Source organism: Hylobates moloch, unplaced genomic scaffold (genome assembly GCF_009828535.3).
Source record: "Hylobates moloch isolate HMO894 unplaced genomic scaffold, HMol_V3 SCAFFOLD_183, whole genome shotgun sequence".
NCBI lineage: Eukaryota > Metazoa > Chordata > Mammalia > Primates > Hylobatidae > Hylobates > Hylobates moloch.
Window position 1 is genome coordinate 9,328 of NW_026652458.1, and position 23,950 is coordinate 33,277.

At 44.8% G+C, this 23,950-nt stretch overlaps 2 protein-coding genes across 2 annotated transcripts in view; one reads left to right on the forward strand and one right to left on the reverse strand.

The window, feature by feature from the left end:
• LOC116464107 (COP9 signalosome complex subunit 3) overlaps positions 1 to 18,865 on the reverse strand; it is a gene marked incomplete at its 3' end in the record, with an annotated part of 27,808 nt that extends 8,943 nt beyond the window's left edge. The window contains exons 1-6 of the mRNA XM_032147375.2: positions 18,740 to 18,865; positions 13,316 to 13,445; positions 7,741 to 7,853; positions 7,603 to 7,652; positions 4,763 to 4,855; positions 1,522 to 1,701 (exon numbers count right to left, since the gene is read on the reverse strand). Of these exons, the coding sequence (XP_032003266.2) occupies positions 1,522 to 1,701; positions 4,763 to 4,855; positions 7,603 to 7,652; positions 7,741 to 7,853; positions 13,316 to 13,445; positions 18,740 to 18,794 (621 nt within the window). The remainder of the gene's footprint in view (positions 1 to 1,521; positions 1,702 to 4,762; positions 4,856 to 7,602; positions 7,653 to 7,740; positions 7,854 to 13,315; positions 13,446 to 18,739) is intronic.
• A 1,995-nt stretch (positions 18,866 to 20,860) lies between these two features.
• Positions 20,861 to 22,255, forward strand: LOC116464108 (purine nucleoside phosphorylase). The gene has a single exon (XM_032147376.2). The coding sequence runs from the start codon at positions 20,954 to 20,956 to the stop codon at positions 21,821 to 21,823; it is 870 nt and encodes a 289-aa protein (XP_032003267.1). The 5' UTR covers positions 20,861 to 20,953; the 3' UTR covers positions 21,824 to 22,255.
• Positions 22,256 to 23,950: the final 1,695 nt, after the last annotated feature.

Consider the following 23,950-nt stretch of genomic DNA (forward strand, 5'->3'; position numbering starts at 1 on the left):
CAAAAAAAAAAAAAAAAAAAAAAAAAAAAAAAGAAAAAGAGATTCTCCTGCCTCAGTCTCCCGAGTAGCTGGGATTACAGGCGCCTGCTGCCAGGCCCAGCTAATTTTTGCATTTTTAGTAGAGACATTTTCACCATGTTGGCCAGGCTGGTCTTGAATTCCTGACCTCAAGCGAGTTGCCTGCCTCGGCCTCCCAACGTGCTGGGATTACAGGTGTGAGCCACCTCGCCCAGTCTCTTGCCTTTTCTTTTTTTTTTTTTGAGATGGAGTTTTGCTCTTGTTGCCCAAGCTGGAGTGCAATGGTGCGATCTTGGCTCACTGCAACCTCTGCCTCCTGGGTTCAAGCAATTCTCCTGCCTCAGCCTCCTGAGCAGCTCAGCTAGGATTACAGGCATGCACCACCATGCCCAGCTAATTTTGTATTTTTAGTAGAGATGGGGTTTCTCCACGTTGGTCAGGCTGGTCTCGAACTCCCGACCTCAGGTGATCCACCGGCCTCAGCCTCCCAAAGTGCTGGGATTACAGGCGTGAGCCACCACACTCGGCCGCCTCTTACCTTTTTAACACCCACATCATCTTGATATTTCAAGATCAAGTTTGCTCATGAGTTATTATATTTGGCTACAGCAATGATAATGCATCCAGTGGCTATGAAGTACATTTTTATAATTTTCTGAATGCGTAGTCTTAAAGAGAAGTCACCTTGAAGATTTAACCTGACTAGACGCGTGCTTTAATGACACCATCTCTGCCTACCAGCACCTTATGGTGGCCCTCCTCAGGTCCCCTCAACAGGGGACATCAACCACTCATTGTGGTATGGTTCAGAGCCACGGATGTGTATACGTGTGTGTGTATTATGTATTAGAATTCCAACTAAACTGAGCTCTCTGAAGGTTTTAAATATCCTTTATTACTTAATACATGCTATGAACTAAATAGGAACTTACGAACATCTAATTTACCTTAAGACAAGTAGTTTATCAATAATACTGTGTATCTCTTTTTCAGAGTCTGAGTAAACCTCCAGAATATTCTACCAAATTGTATACTGTGTTTCATTACACAAAGGGTGGGAGGGACTTTTACTGTGTACTCTTTTATACCCTTTAAATTTTGAATCAAGAGAATGTTTCACTGATTAAATAAAACTTAACAAAATACCACACATGGTTTTAGAATAAGACATACCCAAGATCACTCAGTTCAATCTCTTCCTTATATGCAAAGGAAGCTATAAAGGTCAAGAGATGTCATAACTTATTCCAAATCAGATAAGGTATAAGTGCAAGCCTAGATTGGAACCCCCCGACAAGCGCTCTTCTATGCACTGGCACTGCTCCTCAACTTAGGGATCAGGTTACCACCATTTACATGATCACAGAGAAGGAGTCTCTGAAAGGACCACCACCTGAAACGGAGGCCCTGGGATCAGTCCACTCTAGCCACAAACCTATGGGAGCACTTTTTTGATCACACAAGTTCAGAACAACCTCAGCTAATTTTTAGAGAGAAGATTACCTGTTCATAAAAGTAGAGAGCTCTTTCAAAGTTCTTCAGCCCAGTATAGATCATCCCTCCATAATAATAGTAACATAAAAAGTGCTTTGCATCATAGGCTCCATTCTCTTTACAGATATCCATCATATCCACGTCAAGATATGGAAGGGCAGGCTTAAAGCATTTTGCTAGCAAACAAAGCTGTGAACAAATTGATATTAAATCATCACTTTAATTTTACTTAGGTATTAGCAGAAGGAGAAAATTCATAGATTCCAGAAATTTCCAAATAATGTAATTGTGTTTTATATTTTATTGACTAAAATTATCTAAATGTCAACAGATTTCATGTATCTGCTATCTGAAATGCTTAGGACCACAAGTGTTTCAAATTTTGGAATATTTGCAGAATACATACCAGTTAAGCATCCCTAATCTGAAAACTTGAAATCCAGTTGCTCCAATGAGCACTTTGAGTGCCAAGTTGGCATTCTAAAGATTTCAGATTTTGGAGCATTTTGGGTTTCAAATTTTTGGATTGGGTTTCAAATTTTCGGATTAGGAATACTCAACCTGTACTCCATTTTCTTAGCCATTCAGAAGAAAATAGCATTACTTTTTTTTTTTTTTTTTTTTGAAACGGAGTCTCACTCTGTCACACAGGCTGGAGTGCAGTGGCGTGATCTCAGCTCACTACAACCTCCGCCCGCCTCCTGGGTTCAAGTGATTCCCCTGCATTAGCCTCCCGAGTAGCTGGGATTACAGGCGTGCACCACCACACCCAGCTAATTTTTATATTTTTAGTAGAGACAGGGTTTCACCACATTGACCAGCCTGGTCTCGAACTCCTGACCTCAAGTGATCCGTCCACCTTGGCCTCCGAATGTGCTAGGATTACAGGCATGAGCCACCTCACCTGAGGGAGCATTTCTTTATAAAAAGCTAAACAGCTATAAGGCCAAGCATGCTATGGATGATTGAGAATAAAGAACTCTACAGACAAGACTCACTTATCCCTTAACCTATCCCTACCCATCTGATTAGAGGGAAAAAGAGTGTGTCCTCTTTCTCTTTACTGAACTAGTGGAACGGAAAGAGACCAGCATGGTGTGATAAAAGTAGAAGTGGTTCCTTTAATTAATCCTATAGGTAAATATAGGGAATTGTGCAACTCAAGAAAGAAAGCCCTTAGAACAGTTATCTAGCTAATGGAGACGCAGTGTAGACATGCATACACCAGTGAAAAGGACTGTCTTTTGCTATAAAAGGACATTAGCTGTTTGGACAGTGTACTATATAGCAAAAGAAAACCGTGGACCATGGATTGCATTACATTGCTTTGTCTCTTTAGTGTCCCTTAATCTGAACAGTTATTTCATTCACTGAGCTATACACTTTAGTATTTTACTGTCTGTATGTTGTACCTCAATCACAATTTTCTTAAAACATTAAAAAGCACATCTTCATATGAAACTAGAACATTTTTTGAAATAATCCACATACCATGTTATTCTTGAAGGAAACAATGTAAATATCCCATGCAGACTTCTAAAACCTGCATACTCAAACCTGTATTCTAAAATATGCATACTCATATTATAGAATACTCCATACCTGTAGAGTACCACTACAGAATCATCTCCAAGATATGTTAAATACAAAAAGCAAGCTACATAAGAGTATGCATAGATTATTAAAATTTGTGTAAGAAATGAGAAAATATTCATATTTGCTTTTATGTCCATAAAAAGTCTTTGGAAGGATATATGAGAAATAACTAACATAGTTTCCTTTGGAGAGAAGAAATAGATGGCTAGCAAACAGAATGGGAAGGAGACTTCATTATATACCTGCCCTTTTGCCTTCTGGACTTCGAACATCGCAAAATAAGATAAATAAATGAGGCCAGGCATGGTGGTTCACACCTGTAATCCCAGCACTTTGGGAGGCTGAGGTGGGTGGATCACTTGAAGTTGGGAGTTCAAGACCAGCCTGGCCAAAATGGTGAAACCCCATCTCCACTAAAAATACAAAAATTAGCCGGGTGTAGTGGTACACGTCCGTAATCCCAGCTACTCAGGAGGCTGAGGCAGGAGAATTGCTTGAACCTGGGAGGCGGAGCTTGCAGTGAGCCTAGATCATGCCACTGCACTCCGGCCTGGGCAACAGAGCAAGACTCCGTTTCAAAAAAAAAAAAAGATAAATGAATAACATTTTAAGGTGTAAGAAGTTAGGTGTTAAGTCTCAGGTTCCACAATTTTTTTTAGTAGAGACGGGGTTTCTCCATGTTGGTCAGGCTGGTCTGGAACTCCAGACCTCAGGTGATCCGCCCGCCTCAGCCTCCCAAAGTGTTGGGATTATAGGCGTGAGCCACTGCACCTGGCAGGCTCCACAATTTTAAAACAATGATTTGGGATTTTAAGAAAAGTTACAGGCCGGGAGCGGTGGCTCACACCTGTAATCCCAGCACTTTGGGAGGCCGAGGCGAGTGGATCACGAGGTCAGGAGATTGAGACCATTATGGCTAACACAGTAAAACCCCGTCTCTACTAAAAATACAAAAAAATTAGCCAGGCGTGATAGCCGGTGCCTGTAGTCCCAGCTACTCGGGAGGCTGAGGCAGAAGAATGGCGTGAACCCGGGAGACAGAGCTTGCAGTGAGCTGAGATCGCGTCAGCCTGGGCGACAGAGCAAGACTCCATCTCAAAAAAAAAAAAAAAAAAAAAGTTACAACTAGCGCCGGGTGTGGTGGCTCACACCTGTAATCCCAGCACTTTGGGAGGCTGAGGTGGGTGGATCATGAGGTCAGGAGTTCAACGCCAGCCTGGCCAACATGGTGAAACCCTGTTCTACTAAAAATACAAAAATTAGCTAGGCTTGGTGGTGGGTGCCTGTAGTTTCAGCTACGTGAGAGGCTGAGGCAGGAGAATTGCTTGAACCCAGGAGGCAGAGGTTGCAGTGAGCTGAGATTGTGCCACTGCACTCCAGCATGGGTGACAAAGCGAGACTGTCTCAAAAAAAAAAAAAAAAAGTTACAATTATTAATTACCCTATCTGTTCGACAAGCTTACCAGTTGAGCCCCATCCTAGCGTTTGCATCCAGCACCCACCTGAATGTAATAGATGTACCGACATATTCCAACTTCCATAACACACCACAATATCTGCCAACTTGCCTTCGTTTGTCAAACCCAATGTTGAGCAAGCCCATAAACAACCTACACCTCTGACTTGCTGTGAATCACACACTTTGGTTGCTTACCTGGCAGAGATCAGCATGTATTGAGGTCAGCTGGTTTGTATTCATCTGCATCTTGTCTATGGCTTGCTTAAGGATGCCAATTCCTCGCAGGGGCTGTCAGAAATGACATCTCTTTCAGATAAGTTCTCAAAGATGGCAGCACATTGGATCTTATGTTGTCACTTACAAATAAAAAATAACACTAATTGATAGGTTCCTTTAAATAGCAATATGAGGTTTCCATACTGTTTCAGGAAATTTCTGTCCCATTTAAGTCAGAAAACTTTTCTTAAGCTGTTTCTTGGAATTTTTAGATAACTCAGCACCATTTTTTAAATCATAAAAAGCTTTTATTTTTACAATGAAGATCAATAATCAAAAACAGTATTACTTTCTCAACAGTTCATTATATTAACATCTAAACAAATGAAAACTTTCCAAATCACTTATTATACAAGAGACAACAGCCTATACTTAGGAAAATTACTTGTGGCTAAGGGTGTTGGCATTTTCCCATAAGGCAGTTTATGCCTTACCTGGTAGTAAATTACTACCAAAACTAACACCATAGATTTCAAAAGGACTGTTTCCTGCCCTGATTATAAATAACAAGACCAAGTGTCAAGTGAGGCATAATCAGTTTTTGGAAGACTAAAATATAGTCTCTTCCAAAATTGCCGGGCATGGTGGCTCACACCTGTAATCCCAGCATTTTGGGAGGCCAAGGTGGGTGGATCACGAGGTCAGGAGATCGAGACCATCCTGGCCAACATGGCAAAACCCCGTCTCTACTAAAAATACAAAAATTAGCCGGGCATGGTGGCATGTGCCTGTGGTCCCAGCTACTCAGGAGGCTGAGCCAGGAGAATCGCTTGAACCTGGGAGGCGGAGGTTGCAGTGAGCTGAGATCGTGCCACTGCACTCCAGCCTGGGCAACAGAGCGAGACCCCATCTCGAAAAAAAAATGTATATATATATAAAATATATATGAAGAAGAGACTAAAAACAGCTCAATAACTTACAGCTTTTTCAAAAACTAGTGATTTTTCTTAACCGTCTCTTTCAAACACGGTTACTTAGTACTACAAAATAACAACTGGTTCTATTTTCACCCTCTTTCAAACCACTAATCTTAAATTTACTTTCAAATTAAAAAGAAACACCTGGCTGGGTGAAGTGGCTCACACCTGTAATCTCAGCCCTTTGGGAGGCTGAAGCAGGCAGATCACCAGAGGTCAGGATTCTAGAGACCAGCCTGGCCAACATGGCAAAACCTTACCTCTATTAAAAATACGAAAATCACTGGGAGGCCGAGGCAGGCGGATCGCCTGAGGTCAGGAGTTCGAGACCAGCCTGGCCAACATGGTGAAACCCTGTCTCTACTAAAAATACAAAAATTAGCCGGGCATGGTTTCAGGCACCTGTAATCTCAGCTACTTGGGAGGCTGAGGCAGGATAATTGCTTGAACCCAGGAGGCGGAGGTTGCAGTGAACCGAGATCACACCACTGCACCCCAGCCTGGGTGACAGAGTGAGACTCTATCTCAAAAAACAAAACAAAACAAAAATCAGCTGGGAAAGGTGACATGCGCCTGTAGTCCCAGCTACTCAGGAGGCTGAGGCACGAGAATCGCCTGAAGCCGGGAGGTGGAGGTTGCAGTGAGCTGAGATCACACCACTGCACTCCAGCCTAGGCAACAGAATGAGACTCCATTTCAAAAAAATAAATAACTAAATAAATTTTTTAAAAATTCACGTTATAAATTGTGTCAGTATTATAAAAGATAAAGAATGAAATAACTGTTCAGATTAAGGGACACTAAAGAGACAAAGCAATGTAACGCAATCCATGGTCCACGGTTTTCTTTTGCTATATAGTACACTGTCCAAACAGCTAATGTCCTTTTATAGCAAAAGACAGTCCTTTTCACTGGTAGAAAATCTAAATGGGGTCTGTCAATTTGTTGATGCATTATATTAATGTTCATTTCTGGGCCGGGCGTGGTGGCTCACGCCTGTAACTTTGGGAGGCCAAGGGGGGAGGATTGCCTGAGCTCAGGAGTTCGAGACCAGCCTGGCAACATGGTGAAACCCCGTCTCTACTAAAATACAAAAAATTAGCTGGGTGTGGCAGCATGCACCTGTAGCCCCCAGCTACTCAGGAGGCTGAGGCAGGAGAATTGCTTGAACCTGGAAGGCGGAGGTTGCAGTGAGCAGAGATGGCGCCACCGCACTCCAGCCTAGGCATCAAATCGAGACTCTATCTCCAAAAAAAAAAAAAAAGAGTTCATTTCTGGATGCTGACCATTACACTGTGCTATGTAAGAGAATGTCCTAATTTCTAGGCTTTACCCACTGAAGTAGTTAGGGATAAAGAACAGCAATAGCAAATCTGCAATTTACTTTACAATGGCTCAGAATAAAAGAGGAAGAGAAAAAAAAAAGAATGTGGTAAAATGTTAACATTTGGAAAATCTAGGTGAAATGTATGATAATTTTTTATATTATCTTTGAAGCTTTTTGTAAGGCTAAAATAATGTCCTAATTAAAAGTTAAAAGAAAAAAAGTAACAGACAAAACCCAGCATATTACAACATAAAGGGTACTGGCTTGGTAATTCCAACTACTTGGTAGTTCCAGCAGCAGTCTCCCTGAGGCGCCAAACACCCTGTGCCCCCACCTCATTCAGGGGACACAGGGGCTGCTTGTGCTTACAGCAATGGCTGTGAGTGCTCGCAAGTGACCACAGATATCTAGGTGGTGGATGCTCAGTACTAACTGGAATCTTAATAAAGTAATTCATTGTGTAAGCTAGTTACATATTATAACAAAACTAGGAATACTTGAATAGTATTTCTTACCTGTTTTCTTTCCACAAGTGCATTTGTTAGCTGATGGCAAAGCCCAGCAACTAGATACAATAACAAAATATTCAAAATATAAATATAACCACAAGGGCAAAATATTTTCAATGGAGAATAAAATGTTACTTAGCTTACAAGTGTCTGTTGCATATCGAATGTGCTCTCCATTACAAGTACTGATGAAGAGCTGAACCTGTGAGAATAGCGTTTCGAAGTCAGGAACACTGGGCATAGAAAACTTCACAAACCTAGAATAAGGAGAAAAGAATCAAATTACCCTGATAGTTCATGAGATAAAATACAGAAGCAACATATGCAAGAAATCCCCCCTGCCTCTAATACTCTGTAAAATTAAATGAGCAACAGTATTTTTTAGAATTAAGAACTAGGCCAGGACGGTGGCTCATGCCTGTAATCCAAGCACTTTGGGAGGCTGAGGCAGGAGGACTGCTTAAGGCCAGGAGTTTGAGACCAGTCTGAGCAACATGGTGAGACCCTGTCTCTACTACAAAAAATAAATTAGCCAGGCGTGGGGGTACATGCCTGTAGTTGCAGATACTTGGGAGGCTGAGGCTAGAGGATCACTTGTGCCTAGAAGGTTGAGGCTGCAGTGAGCTATGATCATGCCACTGCACTCCAGCCTGGGTGACAGAGCAAGATCCAGTCTCAAAAAACAAATAAATAAGAACTAGAATCCATGAGATTTTCCTGACCTGGTTATTTTGCACAATCAAGATACACAACGGACACAAATAAGGGTTAAAAAAAATATGTTTAGGCCTGGTGCAGCGGCTCACGCCTATAATCCCAGCACTTTGGGAGGCCAAGGTGGGCAGATCACCTGAGGTCGGGAGTTCGAGACCAGCCTGATCAACATGGAAAAACCTCGTCTCTACTAAAAATACAAAAAAATTAGCCGGGCATGGTGGTGCATGCATGCCTATAACCCCAGCTACTCGGGAGGCTGAGGAATCGCTTGAACCCGGGAGGCGGAGGTTGCGTTGAGCTGAGATAGCGCCACTGCACTCCAGCCTGGGCAACAAGAGCAAGACTGTCTCAAAAAAAAAAAAATATATATATATATATATATGTTTAATTATATATACATATATAATATATATATTAAATAATAAGCATATATTAAACATATATAGGTTTTATATATATATATGTTTAATAAGGAACAACTTTCAAGATGAAAAATTCCACTAAATGAAGCCAAATAGGCTGGGCATTGTGGCTCAAGCCTGTAATCCCAGCACTTTGGGAGGCCAAGGTGGGCAGATGGGCAGATCACAAGGTCAGGAGTTCGAGACCAGCCTAGCCAATATGGTGAAACCCCATCTCTGCTAAAAATACAAAAATTGGCCAGGCATGGTGGCACATGCCTGTAGTCCCAGCTACTTGGGAGACTGAGGCAGCAGAATTGCTTGAACCCAGGAGGCGGAGGTTGCAGTGAGCCGAGATCACGCCACTGTACTCCAGCCTAGGCGACAGAGCAAGACTGTCTCAAAAAAAAAAAAAAAAAAAATCAGTTGTTGCAGCTGGGCACAGTGGCTCCCACCTGTAATCCCAACACTTTGGGAGGCAGAGGCAGGTGGATCACTTGGGGCCAGGAGCTCCAGACCTGCCTGGCCAACTGGTGAAACCCTGTCTCCACTAATACAAAAATTAGCTGGGGGTGGTGGCGCACGCCCGTAGTCCCAGCTACTCAGGTGGCTGAGGCATGAGAATTGCTTGAGCCTGGAAGGTAGAGGTTGCAGTGAGCCAAGATTGCACCACTGCACTCCAGCTTGGGCGACAGAGGGAGACTCTCAAAAAAAAAAAAAAAAAAAAAAAAAAAAAATCAGTTGTTGCTTTTCCTGCTTTGAGAATATACTAAGGGGGACCAAGAGTGAGAGCTATGGGCTGGCTGGAGGTGGGCAGCAGCTTAGGTTAAAGATGCTGCCACCAGCTGTGTGGTCTGAGAATAACACTGACAGAACAACTGATGGGCAGGACAGGAGGAGTGGAGGGGTGAGAAGAGGGAGGACTCAGGTGATCCTTCCCAAGTAACTCAGACTGCCATGAGAAACACTCCGAGAAGGCACTGGTGATAGGTTTTAGGGGAGAAATCATGTAAACTAGCACTATTAAGGCATTGGTTGTAAGTAAATTTCAAATTCTTAAGAAAAAAAAAAAGCACTATTGAAATGTAATTTCAAGGAAAATTAGGCCAGACACAGTGGCTCACATCTGTAATCCCAGCACTTTGGGAGGCCAACGCGGGCGGATCACGAGTTCAGGAGTTCAAGATCAGCCTGGCCAACCTAGTGAGACCCCGTGCCTACTAAAAATACAACAATTAGCCGGGTGTGGTGGCATGCACCTGTAGTCCCAGCTACTCAGGAGGCTGAGGTGGGAGAATCGTTTGAACCTGGGAGGTGGAGGTTGCAGTGAGCTGAGACAACACCACTGCACTCCAGTCTGGGTGACAGAGTGAGACTCTCTCTCAAAAAAAAAAAAAAAAAAAAGAAAAAGAAAAAGAAAAGGAAAAAGAAAAACTAAATGGATATTATCTAATCATAATTTCTGCTACATCTTTTGGTTTATCTGCTTCCATCTATACTGTATTATTTGACTTAACAATGTCACCATACATCTGTATTTACACTTTGTAATTATCAAGACATGTCAGAAACAATTTCATTTGGGGTTCACAATAGGTCAGTGAGGAATTGTGACTGCCAGTTTATAAATACAAATATGAAGAAGCTCAGGGCCCCACAACCCAAAATTGGAAGAATATGTAGATTCAAAACCAGGGTCCTCAGCCAGAAGCTCAGGGCTCTTTCCATACCTTATCTAACATATACAACGGTAAACACCTTATAGCTTCAAAATGCTTTCATGTCCATTACTCACCTGATATACATGTATATGTGAGTTTATGTGTGTATAAAACATGCATGCTCTCTGTTCTTTTTTGAGATAGGATCTTGATGTCACTTAGGCTGAAGTGCAGTGGTGCAAGCATAGCTCACTGTAGCCTCGACCTCCCAGGCGCAAGCAATCCTTCCACTTCAGCCTCCTGGGTAGCTGGGACCACGGGCATGTGCCACCACACCCGGCTAACTTTTTTTCTTTTGGGGGGACAAGGTCTTGTTCTGTCATCAGTCAGGAGTTCAGTGGCAGGAGCACAGCTCACTGCAGCTTCAATCTCCTGGACTCAAGTGATCTTCCAACCTCAGCCTCCTGAGTAGCCAGGACCACAGGTGTACACCACCACGCCCGCCTAATTTTTGTGGTTTTTTTTGTAAAGACAGGGTTTCACCACGTTTCCCAGGCTGGTCTCGAACTCCTGAGCTCAAGCAATCTGCCCATCTCAGCCTCCCAAAGTCCTGGGATTACAGGCATAAGCCACCATACCTGGTCACTTTTTTTTTTTCTGTAGAGACGGGGTTTTGCTATGTTTCCCAGGATGGTCTCAAACAGAGCCTCCCAAAGTGCTAGGATTACAGGTGTGAGCCACTGTGCCCAGCATCTGCTCTTTCATATAAATAAGAAAATACAGACAGTAGGCCGGGCGCGGTGGCTCACGCTTGTAATCCCAGCACTTTGGGAGGCCGAGGCGGGCGGATCACGAGGTCAGGAGATCGAGACCACGGTGAAACCCCGTCTCTACTAAAAATACAAAAAAATTAGCCGGGCGTCGTGGCGGGCGCCTGTAGTCCCAGCTACTCGGAGAGGCTGAGGCAGGAGAATGGCGTGAACCCGGGAGGCGGAGCTTGCAGTGAGCCGAGATTGCGCCACTGCACTCCCGCCTGGGTGAAAGAGAGAGACCCCGTGTGTCTCAAAAAAAAAAAAAAAAAAAAAAAAAAAGAAAATACAGACAGTAGAAATCCTTACCAGCACTGTCCAATAGAACTATCTGCAGTGGTGAAAATGTTACAAACCTGTGCTAAGACAAGGACATGTGACCACATGTGGCTACTGAGTACTTGAAACATGGCAAGTGCACCTGAATCTTTAATTTTAATTTAAATAGCTGCATATGGCTAGTGGCCACCATACTGCAGAGCATAACTCTAGATCCTTCCATTCTGACAAAGCTTCTTCTCTAAACTCTGCTCCGGACACATACCTTTGTCTCAGGAATCCCAGCGTAAGTGAAGCCAGACTCTCACTTTAAGTCAGTTTCTTCTCAGTTTATTTATATCATTTCAAATGTCATGACAACCACAATATCCCAATTTATAATACTATAACATCAAGAAAAAAAGAATTCTACTGTCAAGTACACAGTTACAAGGAACCCCAATTAAAATAAGGTCTATTTAATTTGGTCTTAAATAGCTTAAATTTGTTTGAAGGGAATTCTAAGCAATGTTGCTTTGGATCTTTGATACTTTTTCTTTTTTTGAGAAAAGGTCTCATTTTGTCATGCAGGCTGGAGTGCAATGGCTTAATTGTAGCTTCCTGAAGCCTTGAACTCCTGGGCTCAAGCAATCCTCCCACCTCAGCATCTTGAGAAGCTAGGACTACAGGCATGTACCACTACACCCAGCTAATCTTTTTATTCTTTGCAGAGATAGGGCCTTATTATGTTGCCTAGGCTGGTCTCAAACTCCTGGCCTCAAATGATCCTCCGACCTTGGCCTCCCAAAGTGTTGGGATTATGAGCAACTGTGCCCAGCCGATATTTTCATTCAATGTATTTTGCCATGCCCTGTGGCAGTACTCTTCTGAACTTCTTTTTAATTTGGAAAATGTGGACAATCCTATGGATTACATGGAAAAAAGTACTCAGATAAATGCAAACTATAGTCCCCACAATTGAGATGGCCATTGTTTAAAAGAAATTTTCAGGATCTGTATAAACATAAAGGAGTTTTTTTTTTTTTTTGAGACAGAGTCTCACTCTGTCACCTGGGCTGGAGTGCAGTGGCACGATCTCAGCTCACTGCAACCTCTGCCTCCTGGGTTCAAGCAATTCTCCTGTCTCAGCCTCCCAAATAGGTGGGATTACAGGCACCCGCCACCACGCCCGGCTAATTTTTGCATTTTTAGTAGAGACGGGGTTTCACCCGATTGGTCAGGCTGGTCTTGAAATCCTGACCTCAGGTGATCCACCCGCCTTGGCCTCCCAAAGTACTGGGATTATAGGCGTGAGCCACCGTGCCCAGACACATAAAGGAGTTTTTAAAAATGATAAAATTGAATAAAATATAACAAGCAATGATTAGCTGGAATGAATAAACTGTAACTGCTATAACTTCAGTTTTGCAAAAGAGCTCAATGTTATTTACAATGGTTTACTTTCTACACCAAAAAAAAAATAAATAAAAATAAAGCCAGGGCTGGGCGTGGTGGCTCACACCTGTAATCCCAGCACTTTGGGAGGCCAAGGTGGGTGGATCACAAGGTGAGGAGATCGAGATCATCCTGGCTAACACGGTGAAACCCTGTCTCTACTAAAAATACAAAAATTAGCTGGGGCGGGTGGCGAGTACCTGTAGTCCCAGCTACTCAAGAGGCTGAGGCAAGAGAATGGCGTGAACCCGGGAGGCGGAGCTTGCAGTGTGCTGAGATTGCGCCACTGCACTCCAGCCCGGGCGACAGAGTGAAACTCCATCTCAAAAAATATAAATAAATAAATAAAAATAAAGTCAGAAAGTGCAGAGTGTTCCGTTTTAACAAGCACAAAACTATAAAAGAAGATGCCCCTTACAAAACAGCAAGGACGCCCAAGGAGTGTTCTTGTACATCCAGAGCCCCGAGCACAGTGTCCAGATGGGATAAGTTCTTCGCAAGGAGTTCCCCACTCTTGTTGATCAGTTCACAAAGCTGTGTCATTTGCCCTAGAAAACAGGAACAACACTATTGCATTTCAGCTACAGCACTAACCAAACTAATGGAACTCTAACCACAACTTTGTACTTCAGAGCCTGAAGTTCCCCAAAATGATTCTTAATCTCCTTCACTTCGGATGAGGATCCAGAAGGACCAGAGGAGTGAAACAACCTGTTTGTGGTCTCAAAACGAATTAGATTACACTGGACCTCCCACTTCTCTCTGACCCTGAATGTTTCACCTTTTTCTCCATTTTGTTTTCTAGTCTCCCAAGCCAGAAACGCACGTTACTATTAACAGCTCTCTGCATCCAAATGATTTAGTTTTACTTCCTAAGTCTCTCAGCTCCTTTTCTTTCTCTCTCCTCTCTCTGCCCTAATTCAGATCCTCGTTATTTTTTGTCTGGACTGCATCAGAACGCTTATTTTTTTTTTTTTAAGACGGAGTTTCACTCTGTTGCCCAGGCTGGAGTGCAGTGGCGCGATCTCGGCTCACTGCAACCTCCGCCCTCCGAATTCAAGCAATTCTCCTGCCTCAGCCTCCCAAGTAGCTGGGATTACAGGTGCCTGCCACTGCACCTGGCTAATTTTTTTGTATTTTTAGTAGAGATGGGTTTCACCTTCTTGGCCAGGCTGGTCTTGAACTTCTGACCTCGTGATCCACCGCGCCCAGCCTACATCATAAATCTTCTAAACGGTCTGCCTACTGTGATCTTTCTCTCCTACAACCCGCACTCCATATTAGTACTGTCTGTTCTAAACTGTGCATTCAATCGAGTTATTCCAATGACTTTAAGAAGTACGAACGCCTCAGCCTGGACTAAGGCCCTTCAGTAACTGGTCCCTGCTACCTTTCCAGCTTTATCTCCTGCTACTTCCCCTCACACACCTACTCTTCGATCACAGCAAGCTCAGAAAATCTACATTCTATCTTCTCTCCTCTTTATGCTTCTACACATGCTGTTCTCTGTCCTTCTCCCCCACATCCTCTGCTACCTGACTGAGCCTCATCCAGCATTCAGCAATCAACTTGTGGCGTCTCTAGACCCTCATCTCAGCTCCCTTCCCCATGGCTAAGCTGGGTATCTGCCCTCTCTGCCTCGCATGGGACTGTAGTGGTTAGGTAATTCAGTAAACTCAGGTGGAGGGATTGTCCCTTTCTCCAGCTCTAGAATACATCACCTGCTTAGCAGTTCATCAAGCAGCTACTTGTTGAATTAATCTCCTAATTGATCTATTTTTCCCCTATACTGCAATACTATGTTTGTTTTGTTTTGTTTTTTGAGATAGGGTCTCATTCTGTCGCCCAGGCTGCAATGCAGTGGTGTGATCACAGCTCGACACAGCCTCCATCTCCTGGGCTCAAGCAATCCTCCCACCTTAGCCTCCCGAGTAGCTGGAACTACAGGTGTACGTCACCGTGCCCATCTTATTTTTTAAGTTTTTTGTAGAGACAGGGGTCTCGCTATGTTGCCCAGTCTGGTCTCTAACTCCTGGGCTCAAGCAATCCTCCCGCCTTGGCCTCCCAAAGTGCTGAGATTAGAGGCATGAGCCACCACACTCAGCCTGCAATGCTACATTTTAACAACTAAGGCACAGAATCTATTAATAATTAGGCCTCAGCCAGGTGCTGTGGCTCACACCTGTAATCCCAGCACTCTGGGAAGATAAGGTGGGCAGATCTCTCGAGGTCAGGAGTTCAAGACCAGGCTGGCCAACATGGTGAAACCCTGTCTCTACTAAAAATACAAAAATTAGCTGGGTGTGGTGGCACACGCCTGTAATCTCAGCTACTCGGGAGGCTGAGGTGGGAGAATCCTTTAACCTGGGACAATCCTTGAACCCGGGAGACGGAGGTTGCAGTGAGCTGAGATTGTGCCACTGTACTCCAGCCTGGGCAACAGAGCAAGACTCCGCCTTGGGGGAAAAAAAATAGGCCTGAATTGGTACCTTGAAGTAGACCCATCAATTTTGGCAATTACCGTCATGACAGATACCATGGTCACACTCTAGCTGTCTTTCTGGTAACAGTGAGGATATATTTAAGTCCATGGGCATTAACCTCAAGTTTCCAACTTCTCTGTTTCTACAGAGCAACTGCGTAATCTTTTCCTTACTAAAAGAATACAACATAGTATAATGCTTAAAATACAAGTGACTGTAGCTAGGTACTTTTGATAATTTAACACTTTTCAATTTGATACGTTTTACTGAAAGCAAAGGAAATATATCATTATTATACATGCATTACAAAACAAGAATAAAACAGCTGTGATCTTATCAGGTGTCACCTCTTGAGATCACACAGATTTAACTGGAAAATACCAACTCATCATCATTGTATTACAGATCTCACTGGTAGGTATGAAGTAACTTCCAGTTGAATAATTTGCCTTTGTAACCCACTACTCTAAATATATTAACAATAATTTGTAACACCCAGAAATAAGCATTGCAATCCATTAGTTCTCTACTACTTAACAACCAGTGCCAAGTTGAGACTGAAATAAAAGCTGGGTCACTATGAAATCACCAGATAATTAATTAGTGCAGGGCCAAGGGCAGAGTAAAAAAAAAAAAAAGCTTAAGTGTCACAGAGTGCATTTGAAATCAGTGCAACCAGAGATGCCAATGAAATTCTTTCTTTTTTTTTTGAGAAGGAGTCTTGCTCTGTCACCCAGCCTGCAGTGCAGCGGCGCGATCTTGGCTCACTGCAAGCTCCACCTCCCGGGTTCATGCCATTCTCCTGCCTCAGCCTCCCGAGTAGCTGGGACTACAGGCGCCTGCCACCGCGCCCGGCTAATTTTTTGTACTTTTAGTAGAGATGGGGTTTCACCGTGTTAGCCAGGATGGTCTCGATCTCCTGACCTCGTGATCCGCCCGCCTCAGCCTCCCAAAGTGCTGGGATTACAGGCATCTGAGGGCCAATAAAATTCTAATTAGAAAAAGCTGAATATTATAATATTCTCTTGAGGTTTACATTAGAAAATTCTGAAGAAGAGCAGAGAAAACAGGAACTCAAAGATTTCCTTTTTTGATTTTTACTTTTTAAAAAAAATTTTTTGAAACAAGAGTTTCGCTCTTGTTGCCCAGGCTGGAGTGCAGTGGCACAATCTCAGCTCACCACAACCTCCACCTCCCAGGTTCAAGCAGTTCTCCTTCCTCAGCCTCCCGAGTAGCCGAGATTACAGGCGCCTGCCACCATGCCTGCTCTAATTTTGCATTTTTAGTAGAGACGGGGTTTCGCCATGTTGGCCAGGCTGGTGTAGAACTCCTGACCTCAGATGATCCGCCTGCCTTGGCCTCCCAAAGTGCTGGAATTACAGGAGTGAGCCACTGCGCCTGGCCTGAAACTCAAAGATTTCCTATCCAGTGAGTGTGAGGCACAGTAGCCAACGGCAATGAAAGTTACCATATTTATCTCTGTCTAGCAGACTGTTCCTATAGCATCCTATAACCTGATGCCCACAACAGCTAGTTCTGTTTTGTAATTAAGAAAATTGGTCCAGGGAAATTAAGTGGCTCACACATGAAGTGACCGAGACAGGATTTCAACCTGAAGCTTCTAACTACACTACACCCCAGGAAGGAGAACACTAAGTATTTGTGGCATAAATTAACAAACCAGTGGTTCCTTTAGTCATAGAAAAGGCAAGCCTGTGCCTTCCCTGTGAACCTAATTTCTATTAATAAAAAGGAAAAAGAGGAAGAATTCTTATTAAGTGCAGCTCCATTATCAGATCATTTGTCTTACACCAGTGAGGTAAAAGCACCCCTCCATTTTTACAATGGAGATGCAAAAGACTCAGAGATTAAAGGTGATTTGTCCAAGGTCATGCAGCTCCTAGAACTTCACAATTAATGACGGTAACAATAATTTGCAGCTGTATTTATTGCACCCCTTATGACAGGCACTGTTCCAAGTGCTTTTACATGGTTCCTCTCGTTGAATCTTCACAACTCTATATAAACTAGGGACTTATTTCGCAGACGAAGAAACTGAAGCACGGGATAGTTAAAGGGGCCTTCACAGCCAGCATCTAATCATTCTAATTTCAGGTCCAGAATTCGGTACATTCATATGCAATGAATGAACCAAACAACCTGGAAAGTGAGAGCAAAATCATCACAACTCTACCCCTAGAAATGGAGTCCTGGCCGGGCGCAGTGGCTCACGCCTGTAATCCTAGCACTTTGGGAGGCCGAGGTGGGCGGATCACTTCAGGTAAGGAGTTCGAAACCAGCCTGGCCAACATGGTAAAAACCCCATCTCTACTAAAAATATGAAAAAATTAGCCGCGTGGGCTGGCCGCGGTGGCTCATGCCTGTAATCCCAGCATTTTGGGAGGCTGAGGCCAGTGGATCACCTGAGGTCAAGAGTTCGAGACCAGCCAGGCCAACACGGTGAAACCCTGTCTCCACTAAAAATACAAAAATCAGCCAGGCAGGCGTCTGTAATCCCAGCTACTCGGGAGGCTGAGGCAGGAGAGTCGCTTGAACCTCGGAGGCGGAGGTTGAGGTGAGCCGAGATCGCGCCACTGCACTCCAGCGTTGGAGACAGAGTGAGACTCCGTCTCAAAAAAAAAAAAAAAAAAAAGCCGTGTGAGCTGGCGGGCGCCTGTAATCGCAGCTACTCGGTAGGCTGAGACAGGAGAATCGCTTGAAGCCGGGAGGCTGAGGTTGCAGTGAGCCGAGATCGCGCCACTGCACTCCAGCCTCGGCTAAAAAACACAAAGGAATGGAGTCCTACGAGCGAGAGCTTCCGCAGCATTCTGTAGGACCAAAATAGGCGCACAGGTTCCCGAGCGTGCGCCGCCTGGCAGCGGAGGAGCTGGCCGAGGCGAGCCGCAGAGCCAAGGCACCCAGAATGGACTCCCTCCCGCTTCAGGCGGCCTAGTCAGCAAGCGGCGGAGCGGCGGCAAAGATGACATGGCGGTACGCCAATCACCGAAGGCAAGAGAGACAGAAGGAACCAATAGTCGCCCGAGATGGCTCCTGGCGGAAGTCACGCCCCCAAACTGTCAAGCAAAGCGCCCGGTGGAAGGGGCCCAGACCGGGGGGAGGGGGCTCCCGGCGGCCCGAGGGAGGGGAGGCCGGCCGGCGAGGACAGCGGAGCGCGAGGGGGCTGCCTACACTCGGCCGCACTCGATCCTTCCCTGATCTAAACGCCGCAACCCCGAGCCCGGCCCCGGAGAAGAGTCTCAGGACTAAAAGGGCTGTCCCAGCCGTCCGTGCTGGCGCCTGGGGATCCAGGCCCGCCTCCGGTACCCGCCCATGCCCAGTCCGGCGGCCTAGGGCCTCACCTTGAGCCGAGAGCTGTCGGACACTGTTCACGAACTGCTCCAGGGCAGACGTCATGTTTTCCCCCCGGGCTGCCTGAGCGGCGAAGACAGCACGCGCGGGAAAAGGCTGCCGGTCTGGGAGGAGGGGCCGCGGCGATCCACCTGAGGTCCTCGGAGCGGCGACGTCACTTCCGCTGGTTCAAGCACCGCGAGAATATACCTAGTTGCCAACCCGTTACTGTTTCCATGGAAACAGCCTCAATTCGCCGTACCCGGAGATTAGCGTTCCATAGTCCCCGGCTTCTTTATTCACTGCACTTCTGAAATCCCTCCTCACGTTAAATGGGGATAGTGGGCAAAGGAAGGAACGAAACTCATAATTAAGCAAGTATTTTCTGGTTCTGGATTTTGCTAGAGAGGCCCTGCGGTTTTCCACCTGGACAGATAGATACTTAAATGAAGCACGACTTCGTTGCCACGTCTCCCATGAGGGTTTCTCCGTGATACTAGACTCTGGAGCCAAGCAGCCTGGGTTCAACTGCCTTTTCTACCACTTAGTAGCTGTGTGACTCTTCGAGCGAGTCACTTGACCGTCGTGTGCATTGCTTTCCCCATCTGTAAAATCTTAGTGTCCTTAACCACATAAAACACTTAGGACAGCGCATAGCACATAGGAAGAACTATAGTTATTCATTCAAGATGTACGTTGAATGAATCGATCCCTTCCCCGCAATAAATAAATAAATAAATAACACCACACACAAAAAGAAAGTAAATTGATTTTTCCCATCTGGGATTGATGTCTCCCTCCTCCGCTTGTCGCCTGAAGCACTTTGTTCTTCTCCTGTTGCACTTCTACTCTGTTACAGAAATGTGTCTCTATAGTCCATGTCATATCTGTAAACCAAAAATAAAAGTCTAAGCCCCCAAACTGACTGGTGGACCCTATCCGAAGTCAAGGACATTCCAATTTATCCTGAAAAACTAGTTCAGGCCATGATGGGAAGTGGTAGTCAGACATGCCTCACAAACATCAACACAGAGACCTTAGGACTGGTAGACTCAAGACTGATAAGAAATATTTACAATCTATTCTGTCTGAATCCTGCTACCTGGAAGCCTCATCTGCATGGTAAAACCTTGGTCTCCACAACCCCTTATAATCGTAACCCAGATATTCCTTTCTATTTACTTCCAGGTCTTTAGATAATAACTCTTTCAACCAATTACCAATCAAAAAGTCTTTAAGCCTACCTATAAGGTAGAAGCCCCCCAACTGCCCCAAGTTAGCCCGTCTTTCCAGAACTAACCAATGTACATCTTACATGTATTGATTGATGACTCATGTCTCCCTAAAATGTATAAAACCAAACTGTACCCGACCACCTTGGGCACATGTCCCGAGGAGCTCCTGAGGCCGTGTTATCATCGCATCCTTCACCTTGGCAATATAAACTTTCTCTATTGATTGAGACTGGTCTCAGATACTTTTGGTTTACGGATCCATTGCTTCTAACTGGCATGGAGTTCCTTAAGGTCAAGCACCTCTCTTACTAACCTTGATTCCCCTTTAGGGCCCAGCATAGGATTTGCTGCATAGTAGGGACTGAGAAAATAAACATGCATTTTAAAATTTTATCCAACGTATGTTTACTGACACTTACAATGTGTTGTACCAGGCACTAGAAATACACTAGTAGTAAAAACAGTCTTGGGGCCTGGTGCAGTCGCTCATGCTTGTAATCCAGCACTTTGGGAGACTGAAGCAAGTGGATCACTTGAGGTCAGGAGTTGGACACCAGCCTGGCCAACATGGTGAAAAGCCATCTCTACTAAAAATACTACAAAATTAGCCGGGCTTGGTGATGGGTACCTGTAGTCCCAACTACTCGGGAGGCTGAGGTGGGAGAATCTCTTGAACCCAGGAACTGGAGGTGCAGTGGGCCGAGGTGGCACCACTGTGCTCCAGCCTGGGCGACAGAGTAAGAATCTGTCTCAAACAAAACAAAACAAAACAAAACAAAACAGTTTCGGTCCTTCTCTCCTGCAGATAACACATGAAGACCCTAGATAAAAGGAGTTAGTGGTCTGAAGGAATGGAACATGGTTCTATAAAATGATGTCGGAACTGTGCGGACCAGACCCGGCAGCCTTGCTCAGTTCAGCATAGCGGAGCGGATCGGAGCGGATCGGAGCACACTGGAGCAGGCTCATCGAGAGGGCGTCTGCGAGACCATGGAGAACGGATACACATATGAAGATTATAAGAACACTGCAGAATGGCTTCTGTCTCACACTAAGCACCGGCCTCAAGTTGCAGTAATCTGTGGTTCTGGATTAGGAGGTCTGACTGATAAATTAACTCAGGCCCAGATCTTTGACTACAGTGAAATCCCCAACTTTCCCCGCAGTACAGTGCCAGGTCATGCTGGCCGACTGGTGTTTGGGTTCCTGAATGGCAGAGCCTGTGTGATGATGCAGGGCAGGTTCCATATGTATGAAGGGTACTCACTCTGGAAGGTGACATTCCCAGTGAGGGTTTTCCACCTTCTGGGTGTGGACACCCTGGTGGTCACCAATGCAGCAGGAGGGCTGAACCCCAAGTTTGAGGTTGGAGATATCATGCTGATCCGTGACCATATCAACCTACCTGGTTTCAGTGGTCAGAACCCTCTCAGAGGGCCCAATGATGAAAGGTTTGGAGTTCGTTTCCCTGCCATGTCTGATGCCTATGACCGGACTATGAGGCAGAGGGCTCTCAGTACCTGGAAACAAATGGGAGAGCAACGTGAGCTACAGGAAGGCACCTATGTGATGGTGGCAGGCCCCAGCTTTGAGACTGTGGCAGAATGTCGTGTGCTGCAGAAGCTGGGAGCAGACGCTGTTGGCATGAGTACAGTACCAGAAGTTATCGTCGCACGGCACTGTGGACTTCGAGTCTTTGGCTTCTCGCTCATCACTAACAAGGTCATCATGGATTATGAAAGCCTGGAGAAGGCCAACCATGAAGAAGTATTAGCAGCTGGCAAACAAGCTGCACAGAAATTGGAACAGTTTGTCTCCACTCTTATGGCCAGCATTCCACTCCCTGACGAAGCCAGTTGACCTGCCTTGGAGTGGTCTGGCGTCTCCCACACAAAATCCAAGTAGCTGCTACCTTCTTTGGCCCCTTGCTGGAGTCATGTGCCTCTGTCCTTAGGTTGTAGCAGAAAGGAAGAGATTCCTGTCCTTCACCTTTCCCACTTTCTTCTACCAGACCCTTCTGGTGCCAGATCCTCTTCTCAAAGCTGGGATTACAGGTGTGAGCATAGTGAGACCTTGGCGCTACAGAATAAAGCTGTTCTCATTCCTGTTCTTTCTTACACAAGAGCTGGAGCCCATGGCCTACCACACATCTGTGGAGATGCCCAGGATTTGACTTGGGCCTTAGAACTTTGCACAGTACCTGCTACTAGCTTTTTGAGATAATACATTCCTGGGGGCTCAGTTCTGTCTTATCAAAATCACCAGAGACCAAACAAGGACTAACCCAGTACCTCTTGGACATTATTTAATGTCATAATGTCAGAATAAAGAGAAAGATGAAATAATTTCAAAAAAAAAAAAAAAGAAAAAAAAAATGATGTCACAGAGGAGATTGACCTGGCTTGGGAGAAACAGGGAAGGCTTTCTTGAGGAAATGGCATAAACTGAGCAACGAAGAAAGAGGAAGAGTTAATAAGATAAGGGTGAAGAAAATTTCTGAGTGAGAGGACAGTACGGTGCTAAGACCCTGCATGTGAAAGGAGCATGCTAGTTGAGAATGAAGAACTGAAAGAATGTCCTTGTGGTTGGAGGGGAGTGGTTTGTAAGGTGGACAGGGGCCGGATCATGTAAGCTGTGTTAAAGGTACTGAACTTTTTCCTGAGAAGACTGGGAGGACTGGAGAGTTTTATGCAAGCAGGTGGTAGGATCAAATTTGCATTTTAGGACCGGGTGCGGTGGCTCATGCCTGTAATCCCAGCACTTTGAGAAGCTGAGGTGGGTGGATCACGAGGTCAGGAGTTCGAGAGCAGCCTGGCCAGTAAGATGAAATCCTGTCTCTACTAAAAATACAAACGATAGCCACATGTGGTGGCGCGTGCTTGTAATCCCAGCTACTCAGGAGCTGAAGCAGGAGAATCGCTTGAACCTGGGAGTTGGAGGTTTCAGTGAGCTGAGATCAGGCCACTGCACTCCAGACTGGGCAACAAAAAGAGACTCAACTTCAAAAAACAAAACAACAACAAAAATTGCATTTTAAAAAGATTCGTCTGGCTTCATGTGGATAACTTGGGAGACAGGAAGCTATTGCAATAGTCAACATAAAATGTAATCATAATAATTATACTTTAAATAATTATACCTTGAATGCTAATAGTTATACTCTTGCCAGGAGTTTGAGACCAGCCTAGACAACAGAGCGTGACTTTGTCTTTACCAAAAAAATTTTAAAAACTAGCTGGTTGGGGTGGTGCATGCCTGTTGTCTCAGCTACTCTGGAGGCTGAGGTGGGAGGACCACTTGAGCCCAGGAATTTGAGGCTGCATTGAGCTATGGTCTCGCCACTGCACCCCAGCCTGGGTGACAGAGTAAGACCCTGTTTCTTTAAAATAAATAATAATAATTCTCTCAAAAGTGTAGATAAATTCACCAGGATAAATTGGTGAACTTGAGACATGTTTAGATGAATGACTGTAGCACTTGTACTCTAAGATGGAAATGCTCCTGATTATTCTATGGAAGCAGTTGGTCCTTAATCTTTGACCATTTGCAACACACAAGACAGACATTTTGACTTATGGGACACATTTCCATGGATATACATGGATTTTGGTGAAAGCCAAAAATGTTGAAGATAAGTAAAGCACTACAATAATTCAAAGTAGCCACAGCTACTAATAATACTTTGATTATTTATTTATTATTGCCTATTTAGTTTGTGGCAGCTGCTCTCAAAGTGTGACTCCACCAATCAGCAGCATCAGCGTCATTTGGGATCTTCTTGGAAACGCACATTCTTGGACCCCACTGTAGACTTCCTATATCAAGAGCTCTGAAACCGGGCACGGATGCTCACGCCTATACAAAAATTAGCCAGGCGGTAGTGGCTCACACCTGTAATCCCAGCTACCTGGGAGTCTGAGGCAGGAGAGTCGCTTGAGCCTGGGAGGTGAAGGATGTGGTGAGCTGAAATCGTGCCACTGCGCTCCA

Bases quoted from the DNA above. Each gene is read 5' to 3' on its own strand.
- LOC116464108 (XM_032147376.2), top strand. From the start codon at position 20,954: ATGGAGAACGGATACACATATGAAGATTATAAGAACACTGCAGAATGG.